The sequence below is a fragment of the Equus przewalskii genome, chromosome 9 (assembly GCF_037783145.1).
Source record: "Equus przewalskii isolate Varuska chromosome 9, EquPr2, whole genome shotgun sequence".
NCBI lineage: Eukaryota > Metazoa > Chordata > Mammalia > Perissodactyla > Equidae > Equus > Equus przewalskii.
In genome coordinates, this window is record NC_091839.1 from 23045210 (window position 1) to 23069454 (window position 24245).

A 24245-nucleotide genomic window follows, 5' to 3' on the forward strand; every position below is an offset into this window, starting at 1 on the left:
CGAGCTGAGGGCGCGCCCTGTCCATCCCCCACCCCTCTGCGCGTCCTCCGAGCACATCCAGTCCCGGCCTCCTCCGCCCCCGCACTCAGTCCAGAGGGGCCTCTGCTTTTCCACCACCGCTTTCTAGTCCTTTAAATCCTAAAGGCAAACTTTTGGGGGATAAGGAAGGCTGGGAGGGGCCTGCACCTTAACCCTCTCTGCCCCTGACAGGCTGAGCTGGACGGGGCTGTGAGTCTGCGTTGGTGTGGGCTCCTACCATGGCCCCCGAGAGGGGCTGACACTTCAGTTCCCGCTGCAGGTAAAGAAGGGACTCGATGCCAGGGGTGGGGCCTGGACCCCTGGATCTGAGGGAGGAGGGGCTGGGGCCTGGACCCCTGGGTCTGAGGGAGGAGGGGCTGGAGGCCTGGACCCCTGGGTCTGAGGGAGGAGGGGCTGGGGGCCTGGACCCCTGGGTCTGAGGGAGGAGGGGCTGGGGCCTGGACCCCTGGGTCTGAGGGAGGAGGGGCTGGGGCCTGGACCCCTGGGTCTGAGGGAGGAGGGGCTGGGGGCCTGGACCCCTGGGTCTGAGGGAGGAGGGGCTGGGGGCCTGGACCCCTGGGTCTGAGGGAGGAGGGGCTGGGGGCCTGGACCCCTGGGTCTGAGGGAGGAGGGGCTGGGGCCTGGACTCCTGGGTCTGAGGGAGGAGGGGCTGGGGGCCTGGACTCCTGGGTCTGAGGGAGGAGGGGCTGGGGGCCTGGACTCCTGGGTCTGAGGGAGGAGGGGCTGGGGGCCTGGACTCCTGCATCTGAGGGAGGAGGGGCTGGGAGCCGGACTCCTGGGTCTGAGGGAGGAGGGGCTGGGGCCTGGACTCCTGGGTCTGAGGAGTAAGAGAACCAGAAACCACGATTCCTGGAACCTGAGAGAGGAGGAGGGGGCCTGAGGAGGTGGCATGTGGACCCGGACGCCTGGGTCCCAAATCCCCCTCCAAGTTCCCCATGACACTTCCTTTGCCAGGTGAGATCCCGCCCGGAGGAAGAAGGAAGAAGGTGCAGGCCTGGGACTAGGAGGCGGAGGCGTCTCCACACCGAGGAGAGGGGCGTCCCAGCCAGAGTGGGAGCCGGAGCCAGAGAGCGTGCCTGCCCCGCTTGGCGAGGACCGCGAGGTGAGGGGCAGTGGTGGGCCAGGGCCCCCGGGCAGGTCCAGAGGGAAGCAGGACAGACGGCCAAAAGGACGGCGGCCGCTGAAGTCTGGGCCGCAGCCACGTGGCTTCAGGAAGCGCGCGCTGGAGCTGCAAGGAGCTGGGGGTCACCCACTCCCGGGTCCCCCGGCTCTGCCCTGGCCCCACCCGCCTCGCAGACTCTCCCAAAGGGCTGAGAACCAGTCGGGCCGGATCCGGAGAGGGTTGTTATTTCCCTCCTGGCGGGGCCGGGGCCTGGAGAGGACAGAGGTGAACCAGCTGTGCCCCCCACCCCTGCAGCTGGAGCTGAGGCCCTGCGGGGGCTGGAAAGAGACGGGGAGGGTGGAGGCGGGAGGAGGGCCGGTTGCCTAGGGCGCGGGGTCAGGGCCTCCGGGGACCCACCTGGCTCCTGCCCTCTGTGTCTGTTTCACGTTTGTCGCAAACAACAACCCCTCTGTGCATAGCCTTGGCCATGTGACGGGCTTTTTCCAAGCATGACCTCATTGCATCAAGCACACAACTCTGCTAGAGGGAGGTTGGAGCCCTCATTTAAGAGGACACTGGGGCTGGAAGCAGTGGAATGATTTGCCCCAAGGTCTCAGGTATAGGAGGAGAAAAGGTGGCATTCAAACACGATTTCTCTAATTCTTGTCTGGAATGTAAAAAGAAAAGAATAACAAATGATCAAGTATATCTCTGGCCTTCATGTCAAATCAAAACATTATTTTTTCCATGGGGATGCTCGCTGGCCCACCCCATCCTGTGAGGGGCTATGAGCAATATATCATCCTTAGACCCTGGAGTTCATCCACCTAGAGTCCAAATCCAGCCCCAACATTTGCTACTGAACTACCCAGGGCAAGTTACTTCACCTCTCTGTGCCTCAGCCACCACATCTGTAAAATGGACATTGTGATAAGGGTTTCTGCCTCATTGGTTGTTCTGAGGGTTGAATGAGTTGGTTCATCTCTGTGAAGCACCTAGGCCCGCGTCTGGCCTGGAATAAGTGCTTGGGAAGTGAAATGTCAGCATCGTGAGTCTGCTTTACGAGGACCCCTAGCAAACAAGCATTCTGATTCCTGTTTGTCAGTGGAGTAAACTGAGGGTTAAGGTTGAGGAGGTTTGTTTGGGGTCCCACAGAAAGGAAAAGGCAGCCAGGTGCGTTTGATGTCAGGAACCAAAATCTGAATGTGCTGCCAGGTGCTGGAAAGTGCAGTGAGGTCACCTGGCAGGGCAATAGGAGGATGGGATGAGGGACAAGCTGGGGGGTGGGCAGGCAGAAGGGGTGGTGGCTGGGAGCTGTTCAGGGACGGGTCACTTCACAGGGTAGCAGACAGTGGAACTGGTGACTCTGGGCTCTGGAGTCCCACGGAGCTGGCTTTGTGGCTTTGGGCAAGTCATGTACCCTCTGTCTGTTTCCTTCTGTGGGACAGGGGAGAATGATCCAAGGTGGGACTCCACTGAGCATTTATTGAGCATTTGCTGTGTGCTACGACTTTCATGGGTAAAATCTCACCAATTCCTACAAAGAGACTACAAAGTATTATATGAGTACCATTCCATTTTCGAGATGAGAAAATGAGGTCAGATCAGAAAGGTTAAGTAACTCGCCTAAAGCCACGCAGCAATGGGCACAGCCATATCCAAACCTGGGCAGTTGGCTTTCTGAGTTCTGCCTTTTCTTATCCATAATTTACTGCAGAGTAATGATGGGCACTGTTAGCAGTGAGAGCAGATTTGTTATTTTAAACTGTGGATTGAGATTCATTAATGAGCAAGGTCAGCATTTTTTAAAAAATAAAATGATTTGGAATTTAAAATATCCAAGTGCCTAGCATGTTATAAGAGTAACATGTTTGTTTCATGAAATTTGTGTTTCCCTTATGTGCTGGCAGGAGGGGAGGGGGTGGGAATAGTGTGCTAGGTTGCAATAAAAATATATCTGCTCATCTAGGCTGAGATCAGAGAAGTTTGAGACACACTGCAGAGGTAGTAAATTAAGACTGGTTTGCCCAGAGAAATAAATGTGAACAGTGAGTGTGTGTGTGTGTGTGTGTGTGTGTGTGTGTGGGTAGGGTAGAGGGCAGCCCTCAGAACACATCCATCTACATTTATTTTAAATTCTTTTGACTTTGATTTTTCTCCGCATGACTGATATTTCCCAGGGTGCTAGTTACTAAGAGAACAATGCTGGCTGTTTTGACTTCCTCATAGGAGTTTATCAAATCTAAATTTTGTTCCACAGTTATTGTTTGGAGACAAATACTCCCCTACTTCCAACACTAGCACTACCAGTTGGCTGGCACTATGACAAATAGGGTTTTCTTTGATTGAGTTTTCCCATGTGCCCTGCAAGGAAAGGAGGGTTATTTCATCCATCTTACAGACAGGAGACAGACAGACAAACAGAGATCACATAATTCATCCCATTTCATACAGTTGGCAAAGGGTGGGGCTTCAATTCAAATAGAAAGAGTTTTCATTATAATAACAGTGACTGTAGTTATTACAAAAGTCCAAGGCCATCACAGTCCCTCCCAGAAGTTCCATAAAAACACCCAGGTTCCAGGATATGGTCAAAGGTTGGCAGGCATTTCTATTGACCATTGAATCCCCAGGGTAGCCACGTGACAATAGTGTACCTAATTCAAGTTCACAAGCTGCCAGCTTCAAATTTACGCCATTCTTGTTCGTTTTTTTAACATAGGGAAATTTTATTATCATCTTACAAAAACTGAGCCATTACATTGTCTCTTTCAAAATCAAATAACTCAAATTATAAAATACTGTGCAAGTAGACAGATTCCCAGACCCACCCTAAACCTGAATTAAAATCTTCCAGCAGGCCTGCAGGATGACTTTTATGTGCCCTAGGCAAAGCTTTCATGAGGGTGTGTGTACCTGTATTTATATATTTATATTTTACGACTGTGTTGTTATAAAGACAAATAGAATCCACACATTTTAAAATAAACGAAAACATTTTCACTTTTTCGTGTGTGGTGGGCCCCAGGCACTGCACCTGCTGCACCTAAGGGACAAAGTTAGTCCCGTCTTCAGGGACGGGGCCTGGGAATCTCCGTCTTTGAGAAGCTGGAGTTTTCTGTCAAGTCTGGGAAGCATGCAGAAGGGTGGGTGACGCCTGTTGCTCGTTGCAGGGCCTATAGGAAGCTCAAATGTTAGTTCTTGTTGGAATCAGCATAGCTTGGTGGTCATGGGCAGACCTAAATTTGAGTCTGAGATTTGAATCAAGCACTGTGGCCTGGGGCCTCTGGGAGCCTCAGTTTCCCCCACCTGTAAAATGGGAGTAAACCGCTTTCATCATCATCTTGTCCTTTTGGAGGGCATCCTGTCCTCATGGAGGGCTGGGGACACGGCAGGCATCGGGCGCTCCATCCCGGGGGAGGCAGCACTGACCCGCCCCTACTCCGCAGATGCCGGTGCTGAAGCAGCTGGGCCCCGTGCAACCCAAGAAGCGGCCAGAGCGCGGCGCCCTGTCCATCTCCGCGCCGCTCGGCGACTTCCGGCACACGCTGCATGTGGGGCGCGGCGGCGACGCCTTCGGGGACACGTCGTTCCTGAGCCGCCACGGCGGAGGGCCGCCCCCCGAGCCCCGGGCGCCGCCCGCGGAGGCCCCGCGCTGCGCGCCACCGCCCGCCGTGCCGCAGCCCCCGCCGCCCGCCCTGCGCGCGCCCGCGCCCGCCGACCCGCTGCTGTCCTTCCACCTGGATTTGGGCCCCTCCATGCTGGACGCCGTGCTGGGCGTCATGGACGCGGAACGCCCAGGGGCCGCGGCCGCCAAGCCCGACGCGGACCCCGGCTCCGGGGCGCAGCACCCCAGGGCCCGCTGCAGCCCTAGCGAGGACCTCGAGCTGGACGACGTCATTGGCCTGTAGGCACCCCGGTTCCCCGCGCCTCTACAGTCCGACACCCCACTTCTTTATACATAAACGGCCAAGGTCTGTGCCTCAGTTCTGTCTGTTCACTTTGCATGTGGGAAGGGAGCATGGGGAGGGGGCTGATGGGGCCTGCGCCTTTAAGAGCCAGGTCTGTCTCCTTGCGGTCCGATCTATGCGGTAACTGGACCAGCCAGGTGGAGGTCGGATAATGGGCTCGGACTGGAGGGATACCGCACTTTAAGAGAGCTCGGGGGCGTGGCTAGGTGATGCCCCTCCCAGGGGCGGGGTCCCGGCATGGCCCCTCCCACAGCCTCTTTCTTTCATTGATGTTGACTTGAGCTCGCGTCCAGGTGGGCTTCGCTCGGGCGGAGCTACTCTTGACCCTGGGAGCGTCCGCAATGCGAAGTGGCCGGGAAGAGGCGTTGTCCCCGTGGAGGAGGCTCCCTTTTCCCCCAAAGATGCGTGGGTCCGAGGGCGGCAGCAGCGTCCCGAGTCAGAGGTACGAAGTTCAGTCCGCACCTCCAGGCGTCCAGTTGTCCCGGGCGCCCGCGGACGGTGCGACCAAACGGGGGAGGGGGCCCGAGGGGCGTGACAGCACATGCAAATCTTTGGGCAGGGGGCGGAGCCAGGCTCGCTAAGTGCACGAAGGAGGCGGGGCTGCACATGCAAATCATTGGGCGGGGGGCGGAGCCAGGCTCGCTGACACCGAGGAGGCGGGACTGCGCATGCAAATTACTAGGGCCAGGGGTGGGACCACAGTGTAAATCGCCTGGCGGCGGAGGGCGGCCCCACTGGGGGCGTCGCCGGACGTGTAAATTTCTCGGCTGGGGGCGGGGCCAGGTTCTCTAAGGCGTCTGAGCGGCGCGGCCGCACCGGTAAAGCACTTGGACTGGGGGCGGGGGTGCTGGCAGGGTCAGATTCCCAGAGGACTCCGCGGAGGGCGGTCCCGGGATCAGGCCGGAGTCCTCGCGAGCGCGGGCGTGGTTCCCGGGTCGGGGCGTGGCCGGGGCGCCGGCCGGTGAAGCCACAGCAGGTCCCGGCAGACCTGTCCCGGCAGGCAGACCTGTCGCCGGCGCTAGACGGCCTAGGCCGGGGGCGCGCCAGCCACACCCCGGCTCTCATGGCGGCGGCCGGAGCGCCGGAGTCGCCCCTGGAGGTCCCTGCTGCGGAGCCCCCGCCGCCGCCGGCCTGCCGCTTCTTCCTGGAGGGCCGTTGCCGCTTCGGTGCCCGCTGCCACCAGCCCCACCCTGGGGCGCCGGCGCGGCCTAGCGATGAGCCCGAGCCCGAGCCCGGGGCCAAGAAGCCGCCGCTGCGCACGGCCGCGGCCGTCATCCAGCGCATCCGCTGGGACCCGCGCCTCGACCCGGCTGACTTCTCGGTGGGCTACGTCGACCGCTTTCTGGGCGTGCGCGAGGAGCCCTTCAGCGCCTTCTGCTGGGACGAGCCGCTGGCGGCGCTCGGGCCGGGCGTGCTGGCAGTGCCGCAGCACCGCGTGCGCTACTTCCGCTTCCGCGGCCGCGTCGTGTGGGACCGCGCCTCGCGCACCGACCACGTCTTTGGCTCGGGCTCGGCGGCGGGTCGTGGGCCCACCATCCTGGATGTGCTTGACAGCGGGGACGCGCCGGACGGCGGGGACGCGCGCGGGACTGGAGATGTGCACGCCGGGGAAGCTAGGGCCGAGGATGCACATCGGACCGCAGAGGCGCAGGACCGCCTAGCTGCGGGCCCGGCTGGCGCTCCGGCAGGAGAGCAAGGAGAGCGGGACACGACGGAACTCGAGGATACTTTTGCCCGCGAGAGGGGAGGCTCGGAGGCCCGGCACCTGGAGGTGGTAGGGACATCTGCGAAGGCCCAGAAGCAAGAGCTGGGAGGGGCTGGAGGCCAGGCTTCCCCGTGGACGGAGCCAGAAAAACGTCTAAAACCAGCCACTGCCGTCGGCAGGACTGCAGAGCCACAGGCCACGGCAGCCCCAGAGCGGACCCTAGAAGGTTTTCCTGATAAGGCAGCAGAGTGGGGTCTCGGGGCCTGGCCCCTAGACAGGAGAGAGAACACTGTGGCCAGGGCTGAGACCCCTCGCCAGCCCCGGCCAACGCATTTTGTGGCCCTCATGGTGACGGAGCCCGGGCTGCAGGCAGGAGTAGCCAAGGCCCAGGAAGAGATGGTCCGAAGTGCGCCATCATGTGCTGCGTTCACGGTGCCTGCACAGGCCCTGCACCTGACACTGGCCCTGCTGCGGCTGGTGGGCCCCGGGGAGGTGGAGGCTGCGGTCAGCGCCCTAAGACGCGTGCTCTCGGCCCCGGGGCTTCAGGCACCCCCTTGGCTAAGCTTTACACGCCTGGTGCTCCTGGGCCACCATGTGCTCTGTGCCCCCCCTTCCCCCTCCCTGGCAAGCATGGCCCAAGTGCTGGGACAGAGGCTGGAGGCCGAGGGGCTCAGAGTGCTAAAGCCCCCGGGAGGGCTGGACCCCCACCTCACCCTGGCCAAGGTACCCCAGGGTTCCGAAGTGTGCCTTCCTGTGCCTGGGTTCAGCCCTGGGCAGGAGCTGGGGAGCCAGCCCCTGGGGAAACTCTGGCTGTGCAGCATGGGGAGGACAGGCGGCACCTACCAGCCCCTAGCTGAGATCCCCTTGGGGTGACACTCCCAGACCTCTAGGGAAGATAAATTGGATCTCAGCCCCAAAAGAAATCACGGCCAGGACCCAAACAACCTGACAGAGGAGATCCAGTCCAAGCAGGAGGGACAAACGGTGTTCTCTCTCTCTCTCTCTCTTTAATTTTGGTTTCTCTCAAGCTTCCAAATGGTGCTCAGTGCTCCAAGGAAAGAACGAAGGAAGGAAAGGGGAGGGGAAAGGAAGGGGAGGGGAGGCAGAGGAGGAACATCTGGAAAAAAAGCAGCCTGACAGTCCAGCTGTTTGCAAACTCATTGCACATCCTCCAGTTACATGGCAGAAGAGGGAGGGAGGACGGAAAAGAAAAGGGGAGGAAGAAGAAAAAGTAACTTAAATAAACACACACAAAAAGAAAAGAGAAGGAAACATGACGTGAGCTGGTGATCCATGAAGGCGGGGAGGGGTAACTGGTTTACCTGTGCTGAACCAAGGAAGGGGTGGGAGCAGGAGGAGGAGGGAGGGGGGGAAAAAAAAACCAGAAGAAACACTGGGATGGAGGGAGGAGGGAACACGGAAACAACTTAATACAACTGTAGACGAGGCGGCCCGGCCGGCGAGGTCCCGCGATGGCCTCCGGAGTCCTCAGTGCCGGTGGCGGTGGATCTGGTGGCGGCGTGGCGTCGGCATTTCTGGGGTGGGGGCCGAGGGCAGGGCACAGTCTTTACGCGGCTCCCCTCGCCCCAAACACTGAGGCCCCGGAGGGCTGAGCAACAAGAGTCTGTGGTGAGGCAGATGGCAGCGGGCAGGTGTGCTGGTGCCCCTGCCGCGGCGGGCACGGGCGGAGCGGCCTGTCTTCTTCCGCTGGCCCCCCGGCTTGGGACGGGCCAGGGTGCCGGGTCGGTACCGGAGTACAAGCTCGAGAGAGAGAGAGAGAAAACACTGAGACAGCATTAGTGGAGGTGCCAGGTGGACACAGACCAGCCAGCCCACAGACCGTGCCCCCAACCCTCCACTGTCCCACCCTCCCCTAATCCCGTTCCTCTGAGGCAAAAAATAAAAATGTAGAAAAAATCTCTGTACAGACTCCCTGGTGGGAAAACGGAGGCAGGGATGGTAGCTCTTCCTGGAGCCCACTCCCCACAAATTAATTTACAACCCAAGTCCATGGCTCAAAAGCAAAATCGGCAAAGGCGGCGCTGGGGGGCCGCGGCCCCGCCCCCCGCCCCGTCGGCTGGTGCTCAGAAGGCTGACAGCTGCGCCAGGCTGAGGCGGCAGTCGATGCTGGCGTTGTCCGGGCCCGTGTAGGCCAGGCCCAGGGGCTCTAGGAAGGCCCGGCAGGCGGCCTCGCCCTCGAAGGCCAGCTCGGCCTGCAGGTAGGAGACGGGCAGCGCAGGGCGGAAGCTATGGAGACAAGAGGAGAAGGTGATGAGGCACGCGGCGGGCGGGGGAGGGCCCCACCTGCAGGGAGTGGGTGCCCCCCCCTCAGGCACCCAAAGGGTTTCCTCAGCACGTTACCTGCTGACCTCTCACCCCACCCCCAGCCTCCCCACCTCAGGGGCTTGGGGGGGCCCGGGGTGGGGGCTGGCGGCCCCAACCCCGGTTGTGCCCCCCTTCACCCTCACTTACCTGTGCAGGGGGACCAGGAAGGAGAGGGAATGGGAGGGAAGGGCCCAGCTGGCTCCTCCGCAGCTCAGGGCCTGAGCAGTCCCTCAGAAGAGGGCCCCGCTGTGGCCAAGGGGCAGGGGCTGGGCGGAGGGAGTGCGCCATGGGCATGGGAGGGGCATGGGGCAGCCAGCAGGGGGTACTGCCTCTCTGGGGAACCCGCCCCTCACTGCTTCCCCTGCCAGGGGAACACCCCAGGCACAGGTGTCAGCCAGCACTGAGTATATACTTAAAACAGTTAATTCCTGGTTGCTGATAAGAGACTTGAGCACCTGACATGTGCTGGGAAAGGGCAGTTCTAAATGCTGCCACATTAACTCACTGAATTCCCACAGTCAGCTGTCACCCTACCCTTTATAAACACACACTGAGGCAACCAGTTCCAAACAGGGCCACTTGGCCAGCGTCACCTAGGGAGGGAGTGGCAGAAAGCACCTGAACCAGTCCTGCCTCGAGCCCAAGCTTTGTCTCAGCCCTGGAGAGCCTGCTGCCCTCACTTCTGAGCTGGCCTCCTGGCTGCCCTGCAGGAACCCGGCTCTGGGATGGGGTGGGGGTGGGGGGGGCACGTCTGCCAAGGAAAGGCAGCGCCACCTTTGGAAGTGGGAAGGCCTGAAAGCAGGCGGCCAACAACCAGGGCCCCTCCCAGAGGCCCATTCGCGGCTGGGTCCCCGACCAAGGGCCAGCATATAAACCTGGTCCAGGAATAAGAGCTCGCCCAGCTACAGCCCCGGAACAGTCCGGGGGCTTGGGAGCTGCCCTGACGGAGTCTGTCTAGTCACAGAGGTGGACTCTGAGGGCAGCCAGGGCAGCTTTCAGCCACATGGCCACTTCCCTCATCACTCCCAGGTCGGTAAACCAGGCCCTGTGCATCCTGCTTCCTCCATGTTTCTGCCCCACGTCCTCTTCTCTATGTCTGTGCCACTGCCCTGGCTCAGCCTCTGCCTTAAGTCTTCTTGACCCAAACTGGATCTAGAGCACATCTCCTGTCCTTCAAGCTGACTGTCCCTCCCCAGCTCCAAACCATCCCCATGGCTCCTAACCTCGGACCAGGGGTTCTCAACCTCGACAAGACTAACACCTGGGGGCTGGATGCTGCTGTGCTGTGGGGCATCCTGTGTACTGCAGGATGTTTAGCAGTACCCCTGGTCTCAACCCACTCAAGAAGTAGTACCCCCTAGTTGTGACAATAAAAGTGGTCTCCTTATATTGCCCTCCATCCCCTGGGGGCTTCTCACTTCCAAGGACCCAAGCATCCCCACCCCCCAACACACACACACACACACACACACGCACCCACGCACAGTGGGCACATGCAACACCTGGTGGGCCGAGGACGTGCTCTTTTTAAGTACCACCCCCAGTCTGGCTGGCCCCCATGTCACGCCTATTTCCCTAAACATTGTCTGCAGTCTCAAAGGACCTCAAGTGGGAATGGGGCCCTGTCCCGTTAGACCAGACCAGAAGCTGCCAAGAGCAGGCCCGCCTTTCTAGTTTGTCTCTACAGAGCAAGGAGCTCAGCGACAGGAGAGCCGCAAAAGACAGGCGGACAGAGACCTCAAGGCAGGAAGCCAAGAGCCCAGAGCAAGAAGAAAACGAACTAGAAACCAGGGTGACTTGAGCAGGAGAAAGAGAGCAGCAGAGGGATGAAGAGTGACCCCCGGAGCAGTGAGGCAGAGAACGGCCCAGAACAGGGTGGGCTGTGTGAAGGGAAGCAGGAGGATCTGAGGGAGGGCTGAGTGTGGAAAGACGAGACGGGAGAGAGGACCAGGACACGAGGGAGGGCGACCAGGGGACACAAGGGCTCTGGAGCCGGAGGCCTGATGGCCAGGAGCGTGAGGGGGGGGATGACAGGGAGGAGGGTGGCGGCGGGGCCGGCAGAGCAGAGAGCCGGGGGAAGCTCAGCTTCACATACGTTTTGATCATCGCCTTGAGGGCAGCCTTGCGCTCTCGGTCTGCAAACTTGTCCACGAGGTAGCCAGACATACAGGGCGCATGACAGTAGAGCCGGAAGAAGCGGTGGTAGTTGCCCAGAGCCCAGGCTGCCCGTAGCGCCAAGGCGTGGGCCACGCAAGGGTCTGCCTTCAGCTCCCGTGTCAGATACGCCAGTTCCGTGGTGATATCTGGGGTCCGAGACAAAAGGGGCTCAGGAGGGCCCAAGCCTGGAGGCCTGGGGCAGCCGTGCCCGTGGACCGTGCCTCTCACCTCCGGAGTTCTTGGTGAAGATGTAGTAGAGGATCCGGTAGGCCGTGAACTCACCCACGTTGCCTGGCAGGTTCTCAGCATACAGTGACTTGAGCTGCGTCTGGCACTGGTTAAACTCCTCGTGGTCACCCTGGAGGGTCAGGCACGGAGGAGGAGCAGAATGAGGCCAGGAGAGGGAGCCCGGGAGGAGCCCAGGAGGGCCTCGTCAGCCCACTCACCTTCTCCAAGGCGATTCGGGCATGCGTCTCGTACACTTCCACCGTGAACTCGGTGCGCACACCTTGCACCTGGGGCAGCGGGCAGGGAGAAGTTAGGCCGGAGCAGGACAGGACGAGCCAGGGCCAGGCCCTCCCAGCACCCGCCTCACCGTCAGATCTTGCCGGATGGATTTCATCTGCTCGCAGGCGAAGGCATAGTCCTGTTTCTCCTTCCAGTGGGACTTGACCATGCACAGTGACTTCTTCAAAACCTGGGGAAGGAATGGAATCAACGCTCAGTGTGACTGAGGCAAGGGTGCAAAGACACACTAGAACCTGCTACAGGCCCACTAACTTGCTGTCTTAAAAAGAGGGCTGCAACATCAAACCCACTGAACGACTCGCCACCAACATTAGAAAGATCGCAAAACAGCCTGCTACAATAAAATGCTCCCAGGCCTCGGTTTCAGCATCAGCACATGCGGTCATGTCCTTTGGGATGGAATGTTGACTACGTTTCTACCGTTGGCCTCAGCGGAGGATGCTGAGGCCCAATCATCCCACTGCCTCAGGGGCACGGGCCTGGGAGGGGGGCTTCCTTCTATCTCCTAAGCAGGGGACGGAGACTCAGAGGCCAAGCAAGTGTCCCAACAAGGCCATACACGCTGGACTCAGGGCTCCGAAGCACAGGTTCTGTCTTCACTTCACTTCTCAGAGTGCCCACCGGCCTTGATGTCCCCAGCCAGCTGCAGGTGCCTGCCTGCGACAGCACCCCCTCCTGTGTGGTCTCTGCCATCCTCCCTGTGTTGGCAACACGGGCCTAGAGCCAGCACCAGCCTTCCTGGGTACTTACTGCCACAGGGCGCACGGTAGATGGGTCTGGGGCACAGGTGAGACGCAGGTAGTGCTTGGTGATGTCAGGGCAGGTGCCCACGATCTGCAGCTCCTGCCAGTCAGGGTCAGCCCCGCTGCTCTCTAGACTGCCCATCTGCAGCACCAGGGGCTCGAGGCGCAGGCGGCGGGAATGTCCGTGCTGGAAGCGGGCCGCCCGCTTCTGCTTCTTCAGCTCACGCTCGGGGTCCTCACACTCCAGCGCTGCCATCTTCTTGCGGCTGCGCTTGGTGGGAGCTAGATCGTGCCTGGGCAGGGAGAAGTGGGCAGGGAAGGAAGCAAAGGGTGGGTGCCATGCTCCAGCCTCAGCCACAGGGGCAGTCAGCGGTGTGCCTCTCCAACGCTCCCCAAGGACACAGCCCTCCTCCTCCTGGTCACCGACCCCAGGTCTCACCTCTTCCCACGCTGCGCCCTGCCTCGGCCCCGATCCATGTGGGCTCCCCGACCTCCTCGGCCCTTGGGGGGCGGGTTCCTGCGACCCACAGGATGACACTCATTCCCTGAGTAGGAACTGTCGGAGTCCGAGTGGGAGTCACTGCACAGAAGCAGCAAGAAGGTGAGGCCTGAATGGCTGCTCCCCCAGGCCCACCCTCCACCCTGGAGCCTGCGCACCTGCGGCGGAAGTGGCGGGTCGGGGACCGGGAGGAGGAGCGGGAGCGGGAGTCCGTGCTGGAGGAGGAGCTGTTGTCCTTCATGAAGACATTGCGGTTGCCAAATTTGGCGAAGCTGCTGCCCCGGGCTCGGCCAGCACCCCCAGCCCCTGGTGTCCCTCGCTGGGACTGGGCACCCCCGCCCCTTGTCGCTGAGCCTGCCCCCCTGGGAGGATGAAGGCTGCTAGGGGCCTCCCACCGCTTCTTCTTGGGGCTCTCAGCCACAGGCTCCCGAGTCAGCCTGAGGATATAGCAGGGCAGGGCATCACCAACCCGGCGCCCCCACCGCCCCCAACATCTGCCACCCACCCCAGGGACACACAAGCTCAGGCGGGAAGGGCACTTACCCAGGCGACTCAGCTAATACGTTGCAGAAATGAGAGGCAAACCCAAGGTTTTCTGTGTCTACGGGGTGCTCTTAGCCGCTGAGTAACACACACCTGCCAGCCTCCACGGCCCTCACCCACCCGAGGATTCCAACCCTTGGCGACTCCTGGCCTCCCGCCCCCAAGATCCAACATCCCTGCTCATTTCTCTTTGGGGCTCCAGGTACCCACATATGGAGGTCTCCACACAGCACCCAGCTCCCCTCCTGTGCAAAATCGCCCTCATCCCCGCATGGCCCCCACCCGGACTCACCCCGGCAGAGGCTCCCGGCTCCAGTCGATGGTGTAGGCCGAGCCGTCCTGGAGCCGGGCCTGCAGCACCTCCTTGAGCAGCTTCTCCGTCCGGTCCTTGTCCTCCTCCGACTCGCAGGCCGTGAAGCAGCGCTCCACGTACTCCTTCATGTCCTGCGGCCAGTCATCAGGCTTCCCGGACAGGCTCCCCCTGGGGGCGGATGCAGGCACTCAGCTGGGGGGCACCCCGCACCCCAGCAAAAACTGTCATCACGACCCCTCACTGAGCTGACACACGTGCCAGATACACGGCAAGTGTTTTCCTTTCCCCTCTTGTTTCATGCTCTCAGCAACCCCGGGGAAGGGACCCCTCTCCGTGTTTGGAGGAGCGGACTGAGACTCGGGGTGCAGAACGTACCAGTGGACTGTACACAGACGCTGAGTACAGAGGCAAGGGGCCTGGGTGGGGGCAAGGGCATGGCCATCACCTGTGGTTCTGCGCCTTCTCGGGGTTGGGCTGGGGGCCGAAGCTGCTGTGCTGGCCCTCCGAGGCAGAGGTGAAGCTCTGGCTGGTGACGGCAAAGGGCCGCTTCTGAATGTTGAACTTGAGACCACCAGTCCCAGGGGCTGCTGTGGGGGCAGCAAAAGCTGGGGTTAGGACATCCTGGGCCCGCCTGGGGCTGCCCTACCCCCAGGAAGGGGACAGGCCAAGCTGCAGAGTGGCTGCACTCAAAGCCTTGGGACATCACACACCCAGAAATAAGGATACCGCCCCAACGTGCCTCAGGCCCAAGGCCTGAGAGGTGCAACCCCCATGCCCTGTCCTCTCTGGGGTCCAACGCCAACTTACGCTTCATGCGGTTCCAGAGCTGCTGGCCCTTCTTGGGCTTAGCAGCCTCAGGGTAGCTGTGCGGCCCATAAGCCTGGCCCGGGGCGGGCCCTGCCTGGCTGTGCTGGGTGGCTGGGGCCGTCCCGGGCTGGGGGCCGCTGTTCAAAGTGTGAGCCCCGTGGGGAGGGTTGGAGGGCTGAGGGGGCTGGGCTGCCGGCAGCTGCTGAGGGGGGGCCTGGTAGGACATGCTTTCATCCATGCCGGGGACCGGGGGCTGTCGGAGGAAGCAGGCATTGAAGGCACGAGCAGAGTTCTCCATGCTCTCTCACTCTGCTCTCATGATTGTAACGTTACTCAGCTCTCAGCTCTATGTCGTGAGCCCCAGGTGGAGTATCACCCTGGACCCACAGAATGACCCTCTGAAGGACAGACTTTTATTACCCACCCTTTTCACAGCCAAGAGAATGCAGGCTCAGACACTGAGCTGCTTGCTCGGGGCCCCCGGCTGCTGAGTGGCAGCAGCCCACATCTAAACACGGGAGTCCACCTCCTAGTGAGCCAGTGACAGCACACCCATGCCAGCGGCCACTGTCTGAGCAGGTATCATGTGCCGGTCAAGATACACACGCGCTCAGACATACTCACAGAAGCCTTATAATAAAATGCAATTATCCTTCTCACGTGACAGAGCTGGCTGAGACGCAGAGGTCACGCAGAGAACTGGGATTCAAACCCAGACCTGCCTCCCCCGCACTAGCTCCACAGCTCCTCCAGGCTGCACGTTAACTGTAAGGCTAGACTGTGTGTGTGCATGTGTGTGTATGTATGCGTGTGCGTGCGTGCTGGAGGAAATACACAAGACAGGCTGCCACATGACAAAGCGTTCCCACTGTCATCCCAACACCTCAGCCCCTGGCCTTGCCCTAAACCCATCCTGGTTTTAAAACTGCTTTGCCCTGGTTGTTCTCAGATCAGAAATTGCTTGGCAGGGGGGAAAAAAGGGAGACAGGGCAGTGTAAATAATGCAGGCATCCCCACTGCGAGCCCACTCTCAAAACTAGAGCCCCTGCTTGAACTCGACACGGAGCCGGCTAGGGCATTACCTGGTTCAGAGTCCCTTGGTGCTGGGGTGCCGATGGCTGCTGGGGTGTGGCTGAGCCGTAGGAGCTGGCCATCCCATACTGGGAAGGCGAGCCGTAGCTCTGGTACATGCTCTGCCAAAGGCACAGGAAGGAGGGTTAGGGGTGGGCCCGATTCCTGCCCGGAAGGTCTAAACCTTCCCCTTTCTCCTGCCACTCAGGAGCCTTACGCGATCCACGACCCTCCACTCACCTCTGCTCCCTCTCTTTTTCCCTCCGCTGCATAAATGCAACAAATTATCTTACACTAAAAAAATTAACAAATAAAATGAAAACCTCTACCAATTCCATACCCCACTTCTACTAGATCTTAGAGGATCTATTTCACAAATATCTACTGAGTGCCAACTCTCCTAAGCACAACAAGAGAACAAAAAATAACAGATAAAACTTATGCTCTAAAGAAGTTTGCATTCAAAACGTAGGCACAGTTGTAGACAGACATGTAACACATCCAGCAGGAAGTAAAGAGGCCAAATAAAGAAACAGATGACAGGGTGGGGGGATGCTCCTGTACACTACGTTTGCCAGAGAAAAGGGCTCTCTGAAGGTGACATCTGGGCAGCCCTCCAGGAGGTGCGGGCCCAGGGTGCTTGGGAACGTGGGAAGAGAGCTGCAGCAGAGCAGAGCGAGAGTGGACCGGGTGTGTGAGAGACAGAGGTCGTCTCTGTGGCAACTGTGCAAGGAGCACAGGGAGAGGAGACGTGACCAGAACCACGTTAACGTGGGACTTGGCAGGCCACAGGCAGCACCGGGGATTTACCTCCTGGGCAATGAGCTAGTGAAGGGCTTTTCAGCAGGTGTCACTGCTGACTTCAACCCATGAACTACACCTGGACCCGTGCATCCTGCCTGAGCCCACTCCTCGCCTGCCGGCCCCGGCCCGGCCGGGCACTCACCATGGGGTAGTAGTAGCTGTAGGGGTAGGCGTAGTTGTACTGCTGGTACCACTGGTAGTACTGCTGCTGCTGCAGGGCTTCTGCCTGCGACACGTACTGTGGAGAGAGAGGCCCACGTGCCATCAGCATTGGCAGCGGGAGCCCATGGGCCCCACAGGCCCCAAAAGGGCACACTGATTTTCTGGTGTTTAACTGCCAAGGAATGGAAGTGTGTCCACGTCTCTCCACAGAGCGCCACCGCCTCCACCATAGGAACTGGGGCACCAAGGGTACATCTCCCTCTTCAGGTTAGGTTCCCAGGGACTAGGACCACAGAGGACTCAGGACTCTTCAAGGAAACAGACCCACTTCCCCTACCCAAAAACTCCTAGAATATCTTCAGAGTACAGTGTCCACCACGTGTGTCCCTCCCCAAGTAGCCCCCCACGCAGGGTGCCCAGGCCGGTGTGGCCTGCTCACTTGTGCACCGGCCACGGGTCCATTGCTGCTGGCCTTGGCGGAGCTGCCAGCGGCTCCTGCTTTGCTGATGCTGGCCAGGGCCTGGCGGGCCTTCTCCCACTCCGGGTTCTCGTGCATGGGAGTCTCCATGCCGTTCTCTCTGCCTGCCCCGGCCACCATGGTGTACTGAGAGGACCTGCAGAGAGAGCACGTCCAGTCAGTCTGTCCTCCCAGTACACAGAGTGAAAGATGGAGGCAGGCAAATACCACGGCTTGAACCCCAGATCTCCCTCTTATCATCTATTGGAGCCTAAATTTTCTAATCTATGATATGCTGACAACTAGTTTCTGCTTCACAGTTTCTGAGGGATAAATGGAATTACCTACCTAAGGCACTTTTCCAGGTGCCTGGTACACAGCAGTTATTAAAAATCAAACAAATGAAAAGATTATCAGTGTCCACAGAGCTAAACATAGAACCTGGCGCCTAGCAGGTGTAAGTGTTTTATGAATCAATGAATTCTGTCTGACACCACCCCAGCCAGCAGGTAATTATCATGCTGGTGTGGAAAAAATAAGCAACTAACAAAAAGATAAATGACTGAGTATTAAGTGTTGGACGCTGCCCCCTAATCACAGTTCACTGAATCAATCATCACAATTTTGTGAAGCAAGCACTGTACTGTGAAAAACGAAAGTTCAGAGGGGTGAAGACTGACCTCCTCCACACTACAGCCAAATGCTTCCCTTTAACCTTGAGGCCAGAGGAGGGCTGTGTCCCCACCACCCCCCACAGGCACTGCTGCATCACTTCCCCCACGCTGTGGGAGGGCCCATCGCGGAGGACAACACTGAGGCTTACTTCCTCTCACCCTCCCCTCCAGCTTCTGTCCCAGTAACCCCACTAACCAATCTGTGCTACGTTGATCACCCACGTTGGCCGCCATCTGGACCTTGGGGTGTAAGGGGTGGACCGCGGGAGCCAGACTGCCTTTTCACTGTCTGTGAGAGAAAGAAAGAGTTAGGGAGACTCAAGAAGGAGCAAGAAACATGTCACGATGAGGGGAGGAGAAGCGGATGGACTCACGAGAAGGCAGGCAGAAAAGGGAGTCTGAGAAAGAAGGAGCCACTGGGGTAAAGAATCTGAAGAGAATCCTGGGTGTGGAATAAAAGGGCTACAGTGCGAGGGCAAGACCTTGGCCGCCCTGCAGTGCCCTGGCTGTGAAATGAAGGATCTGAAACCCGTATGAGGAAGGAGAAGAGTTCAAGGGAAACTCTGAGACGGATAAGAAGGTGGTGGGGAGGGTAGGCTGGGGGACCTCAGTCAAGAGGTAACGAGTAAAAGGAATGCCAGAGAGGAAGGAGAAGGAAGACGACGCCCTCATGAGCAAAGCCTGCGGGAACCCCTAAGGCTGGGAGACTTGGAAAGGTTTCTGAGGGGAACTCTGTCAAGAGGGAAGCTTCTGAGGGAGACGTGAGAGAGGAGAACAGCGGAGAACGGAAAAATCAATCAGAGAAAGAGAAGATTTCTGGAAGTTATCCTAGAAACAGGGAGAAGCTGAGGGTGCCCAAGAGGAACCCCTTGGTGAAGAAACGGGTGCTTAGAAAGTTCTTAAGGGATTAATTTCAGGAAGGACCCCTAAGGACAGAGAAGAACGCTAGACGGCAGGGTCCTAAAAGCAGGGGTAGACCCAGGAGGGAGAAGCCGTAGCCCCGCCACTGGGGGTCTGGGGAGAAAGCTTCAGGGATGTCTAATGAGGTCCAGAGCATCTTTAGAAAGTTGGGAGGGGATGAGAGGACTGAAAAAAGTGAAGGGGCGTCTTGGGGGCAAGGACCGGCGGGCGTGAACTTGGGGGGGATAACTGAGAATTACGGGTGGGCTCAAAGGCGAGTCTCACGGGAGAATTCAAAAATCCTACAAGAAGTGAGGGAACAGGGACAGGAGTCTGGAGCTGGGAACAGCCCTAGAAAAGAAAGGCTAACTTAAGGAGGAAACAGGACCTGGCGGGGGGTGGGGGAGGAGGGCAGGAGGTCACGAGCGGAGAGAATCGGAGAGGCGGAAAGGGAAGGCCTGGAGTGGGTCTGAAATCGGACGCGAGGCCGGGGCCAGAGGGGCACCTGGCCGCCCCGCAGGCCTGGGGAAGGCAGAGGGGGCGCCGGGGGGAGGCAGAGGCCGCCCGGGTCCCCACGTCTGACTCCGGAGCCACCGCCCGAGCCGCGCCGCGCATGCGCACCGTCCCCGAGGATGAAGCCGGCCCAAGTGCCGCCCGTCGCCCGGGGCAACGCCGTCCTCCGGGTGGAACCTCCCGGTCAATGGGGGGTTGAGAGCGGGGGCGCTCGGGGCCCCGGAATTCCGAGGGCGGGGGCCGATGGCGCAGGCGCGCAGCTGCGCAGGCGCAGTGGCCGCTCGAGCCCGCCACACCCTGTCGCCGCTCTCGCGCGGCGTCCGCTGGTGCGACAGCCGCCAAGGCCTCGGGGCCTGCGCGACGTAACGCCGAAAGGAGACGCCGTTCGCGCCCGCCCGCCGGCCCGTCGCTCCCCACACCTACCTCGGCTGATCGCCCCCGGGACTCGTCACCAGCGGCCCAAGGCGAGAGCAACACGGCCGCGGCACGGCTCCCAACCCGGCTGACTCTTGTCTTCCCTGGGCTCCAACGTCCCGACCGCGGCGTCCTGACGTCACAAGGAGGCCTCGCCCCGCCTCCCTAGATGCCGCACAGCCAATGGACGCAACGAGCTTGATTTGAGCCCGCCCCCCGCCTACGCAAATGACGCGGGGGGCGCTTTAAGGCAAGCCGGAAAAGGGGTTGGGGACGGTGGCCCCGAGTGGACAGGCGCCGCAGCGTTGCTCGACCGCCCCCCCGTGCCCTTCCGCGCAAGCTTGTGTGGGCTCAGTTCACGGTAGCCATTATTATTTTTGGGTGTAGACTAGGGTGATCACCGTACAGTGATGTGGAAGGCCAGGGGAAGAGAATGATGAACTCAGAGAAAGGGGGTGAGAACAGCCTCCCCTCGGCAAGGGGAGCTTCCTTAGTAGATAAATCGGGAACCGTGCACCTGGTGGAGGGAACGGCGTGTTCAAACACTCAGAGGCGGGAAAGAAGCGTAGCTCGGGAGAATGCGGTGAGCAGGTGGCTGTGGCGGAATAGAAGTGTGTGGGGTCCTGGAGTGAAGAGCTAGGTCAGTGCAGGTGGGCCAGTAGCAGATCCCGAAAGTCTAAGGAATTTGGACCATCTCTGTAGATTGGCCTTTCTTTAAACTCCTTGCAAGTAACCTTTTGGGCATGTCATCTGTTTCCATCCAGACCTCTGGCTGATAAATTATCCAGTCCAGTTCAGGGACGGGTCCCTGTAGTCCCAGTGGCTGGTAGAACAGTCTTTCTCTTACTATAAACTTTCCTGTTGGTAACTATGTAGCATTTTGTTTCTGTTAGCATATGATGAATCAACGAACAGCAGTAAGATACATTGCAGCAGATGAGGAAACTATCTGGTGTAAAACTAACTCAGCCTGCCCTTGTTTTTCCAGAAAGGCCTGCCGTGACCTGTCCAGCATGCATTGTCCATCTGCCTTAAACATTGACAATGTCCCAAAGCAGAGAATGATGCCCTGACAGATAGGGGCGTCGCCTCCTCCTGTATCAGCATTTCTTTAAAGATAAGCATTTCTTCCCGGAAATGTAGGATTAATTACTGACCTGCTGGTCTAGCAAATCATCTCCTGACTGTAATAAAAGAGATATTCCGGTCATATTTGATAGATGTTCTTTGTTCCAAGACGGTCTGCAACCACACTGTACACCCGCTTCTTTGGAGCGCTTCCTTCCTTGGGGAAGGTACCCCCCAGGGCTATATGGTCCTCAAGATTGGCCCATAATAAACTCACCCAAATTTGATTTATAGATTGATTATGGATTATCTGTACTGACACATAGTTGACCTTTTGCCATTCTTTTACTTTTATTAAGCTTTTTGTTTTACAATAATTTTAGATTTACAAAAAAGCAGCAAAGATAGTTCAGAGTCCCACACACCCTACACCCAATTTCCCCAAATGGTGTCATCTCACTTTACTGTGATATGTTCGTTAAAACGAAGAAACCAACATTAGCACGTGACTATTAACTAAACTGCAGACTTTACTTGAATTTTACTACTTTTCTCACTAAGGTCACCCTTATGTGCCAGGGTCCAGTCCAGGACTCTGCATTCAGCATCCCGTTATGTGTAAGTGTTATATTTAAGGGGGTTTTCTTGTAGGTAACATATTGTTGGATCTTTTTACCCAAACATACAATTTCTGCCTTTTCAAAGAGGTGCTTATAACTGTCCTTTTAATGTGATTATTGGCGTGGTTCCCTTTAAATTCATCATCTCACTATTGGGTTTCTATTTGTTCCATCTTTGTTTATTCCCCTTTTCCTTTTTTTTGCCTTCTTTTGGTTTGAGCATTCTTTAAAAACAGACTTTACTTTTCAGAGCAGTTTTAGGTGGGGCCTTCAGGAGGTGCTCTGCCTCAGTTCCCCTCCCCTGTCCTGTGCTGGGAAACTCTCCTGACAGTAGACTGGCGATTTCAGGGCTCACCTCAGTGTTTCCCATCTGAGAGATCACTCTCCCCCCTTGTCTAATTTCCAGAGTCCTGAGCACTGCTGTTTCATGTACTTTGTCTGGCTTTTTGTTTGTTTCAGGAAGGAGAGCAAATCCAGTCCCTGTTACTCCATCTTGGTCAGAAGTGGGAGGCCTCATATGGATCATTTAAAATAAACATAGATTTACTTTTGTAAAGGTTAGGCAAATGTCGTTTTTTCTTGGTTAAAGCTCCCTGATGAGAGATCACTGGCAGGCGATTGGCAGGAAACGAGGCAGCCTGAATCTCAGGGTACTTTGCAAGAATCCAGCACGTCAGCGCTGGATTCACAGTCACTAGAGGGCAGTGTCCTAGAACCAAACAGCCAGCCTTGGCAGCAGGGCTGGCCCCAGGGTCAGCTTGCGTGCTCTTGAGAAGGAAGTGAGTCAACACAGGTGGCCCCCAGAGCCCCTCACAGGAAATGAGTCGATTTCTCTTTCCCAGCCTCAGGCCCACAGATCAATAGCTTCCTTGAACACCCCTTGCAGAGCTCGAGAGGGAAATGATTGGCAAGCATGGAGCAGTTCCCCCATGGTGGGCCCTGCGCTGGATACCTGACATCTGACACTCTGGGCTAACCAGCCCTGACCCGAAACCCTCGGGACCACATATATGTTTTGGGCTTCAGGATTTTTCAGAGCTTCGAGAGACAACATGGTTTATATTCCACGTGGTACACCACACCCTCTGCACCCTGCACGGAACTCAGAAGTAACCCCATCAGTGTTTCTGCAGGGAAATAGAAGAACATTCACACCAGGTGGGGAAATAGTCTGTGCGTCACCCCATGCCAGGTCAGGTCAGCTTCCACTGCCCAGTGAGTTAGGGGAGGACGTGTGGCCCAGCAGAGCTCCTTGGATTTCGGAACTGCAGAGGAGGGCCCGGGGAGCTGTCCTTTGTCACCCATCTGATGGCTGAGGCAGGCGGGGCCTTTAACCAGGGCTGTCTCCTCGGCATTTGTCCACGCTGCTGCCCTTGTCTGTCACACCCACCTCCAATCCTCCTCTCTCAGGCTTTCCCTAGAATCCTACAACCAGCCAAGAGCTGTCGTGTTCCAGAGAGCCCTGCAGGGGGGTGATTTATTGGACACGTCTGCTCCCTGCGGACTTTAGTTTCCAGAGTTGAGCCAATCGAAGTACGGTGACGCAAACAGCCCTTAACACACGTCCTCACATGCCTCTGCTTTACGTCCATGAATTGGCTCCCAAAAGTAGGACTACCGGCTCACAGGGTCTGTATAGTTTGATGTTATCACATGGGAGCAGATTATTTTTTTCATAGGACTGCAGATCATAGCCTCGGGAGCAGCGCGCTTGGGTGCCTGGGTCCCACATCCTTGCCAGCCCAGAACATTAGCACTCTTGTCATCTCATGATAACTGGGTGGTGGAAAAAAAAAGTTGGTGGTTGTTTCAAATTGCACTTCCCAATTATTAGGGTTTGAATGTCTTTTTATCTCTTCATTAGTGATGGGATTTTCACTTCATCAAATGTTCATCTTCATTGCTTATTAAGTTGGGCTGCCTTTTTCTTAGTTTGTGGAAGTTTTGTAGATTATATTTATGTACTAAGAATTATATATTTCTTTGCCATATGTGTTAAAAGAAAAAGCACAGTTTTCCCCATGCTATCAATCTGCCTCTTGACTTGACAGCATTTTTTTTTTGGGAGGGGGAAGATTGGCCCTGAGCTAACATCTGCCGCCAATCCTCTTTTTGCTGAGGAAGATTGGCCCTGAGCTAACATCCATGCCCACCTTCCTCTACTTTATATGCAGGACGCCCGCCACAGCATGGCCTGATAAGGGGTGCGTAGGTCCACATCTGTGATCCAAACTGGTGAGCCCTGGGCCGCTGAAGCAGAATGCACAAACCTGCCACTGCGCCACTGGTCAGGCCCCATTGACGGCATTTTTTCATTCCACAATTTGTCAAACAATTTACCTTTTTGTTTCCAGCTTTAGGTTATCTTGCTTAAATCCTCCACTTCCAACCAAGATATACAATATACAAAATTCTCCGACTTTCTCTTGAAATACTTCCGTCCCTTTGTTGTCTACACTTAGATTTCTCACCCATCTCGTATGTAGGATTTTGTCTTCCAGACAGTGAGCCAGTGATGTCAGCAGTGCTTCGAAACTAAAGGGTCCTTCTCACCCTGACTTGAAACCTGTCTTCTGTCATCTGCACACACTGAGATCTATCACTAGTCTGCCTATCCTGTTCCAGGGACGCCTGCCTCTTCCTGTGTCAGGACACGTGTACTGCTTTTAGAATCTTGGAAAAAAGCCTTTTTGTTTCTTTTTTAAAGAATAATGCCTTTGGAACTGCTGCAGACCCTGGACAGGAGCAGAAATGCCTGGCAGCCAGGAGGCTGAGGTGAAGGAAGTCCCCCGCCCCAACCGGGAGGCCAGATCCAGGAGGGGAGAAATAA

At 57.7% G+C, this 24245-nt stretch overlaps 3 protein-coding genes and 1 long non-coding RNA gene across 10 annotated transcripts; 3 read left to right on the forward strand and 1 right to left on the reverse strand.

Annotated features, from left to right (window-relative positions):
- Window positions 1-35: 35 nt before the first annotated feature.
- Window positions 36-8079, forward strand: CDC42EP5 (CDC42 effector protein 5). Its single transcript, XM_070558497.1, has 3 exons — window positions 36-298; window positions 994-1141; window positions 4591-8079. The coding sequence occupies exon 3, from the start codon at window positions 4591-4593 to the stop codon at window positions 5050-5052; it is 462 nt and encodes a 153-aa protein (XP_070414598.1). The 5' UTR covers window positions 36-298; window positions 994-1141; the 3' UTR covers window positions 5053-8079.
- Window positions 6176-8079, forward strand: LENG9 (leukocyte receptor cluster member 9). Its single transcript, XM_008525942.2, has one exon. The coding sequence runs from the start codon at window positions 6176-6178 to the stop codon at window positions 7688-7690; it is 1515 nt and encodes a 504-aa protein (XP_008524164.2). The 3' UTR covers window positions 7691-8079.
- Window positions 7805-19876, reverse strand: LENG8 (leukocyte receptor cluster member 8). 7 transcript variants are annotated; one of them, XM_070558488.1, is made up of 16 exons: window positions 19737-19876; window positions 18097-18189; window positions 17209-17383; window positions 16750-16845; window positions 15815-15925; window positions 14733-14985; window positions 14371-14512; window positions 13905-14093; window positions 13228-13506; window positions 13010-13150; window positions 12578-12863; window positions 11895-11996; window positions 11746-11814; window positions 11528-11657; window positions 11238-11445; window positions 7805-9064 (listed from the first exon to the last, which is right to left on the reverse strand). In XM_070558488.1, the coding sequence occupies exons 2-16, from the start codon at window positions 18132-18134 to the stop codon at window positions 8902-8904; spliced, it is 2382 nt and encodes a 793-aa protein (XP_070414589.1). In that variant the 5' UTR covers window positions 18135-18189; window positions 19737-19876; the 3' UTR covers window positions 7805-8901. The 7 variants fall into 7 exon arrangements, with proteins under 7 accessions (XP_070414589.1, XP_070414590.1, XP_070414591.1 ...); XM_070558489.1 differs by lacking the exon at window positions 19737-19876 and adding an exon at window positions 19422-19592; XM_070558490.1 differs by lacking the exon at window positions 15815-15925.
- A 1-nt stretch (window position 19877) lies between these two features.
- Window positions 19878-21971, forward strand: LOC139073566 (uncharacterized). Its single transcript, XR_011522453.1, has 3 exons — window positions 19878-20310; window positions 20716-21413; window positions 21875-21971. It is a non-coding gene; the product is annotated as an uncharacterized lncRNA (long non-coding RNA).
- The last annotated feature ends 2274 nt before the right edge of the window (window positions 21972-24245 follow it).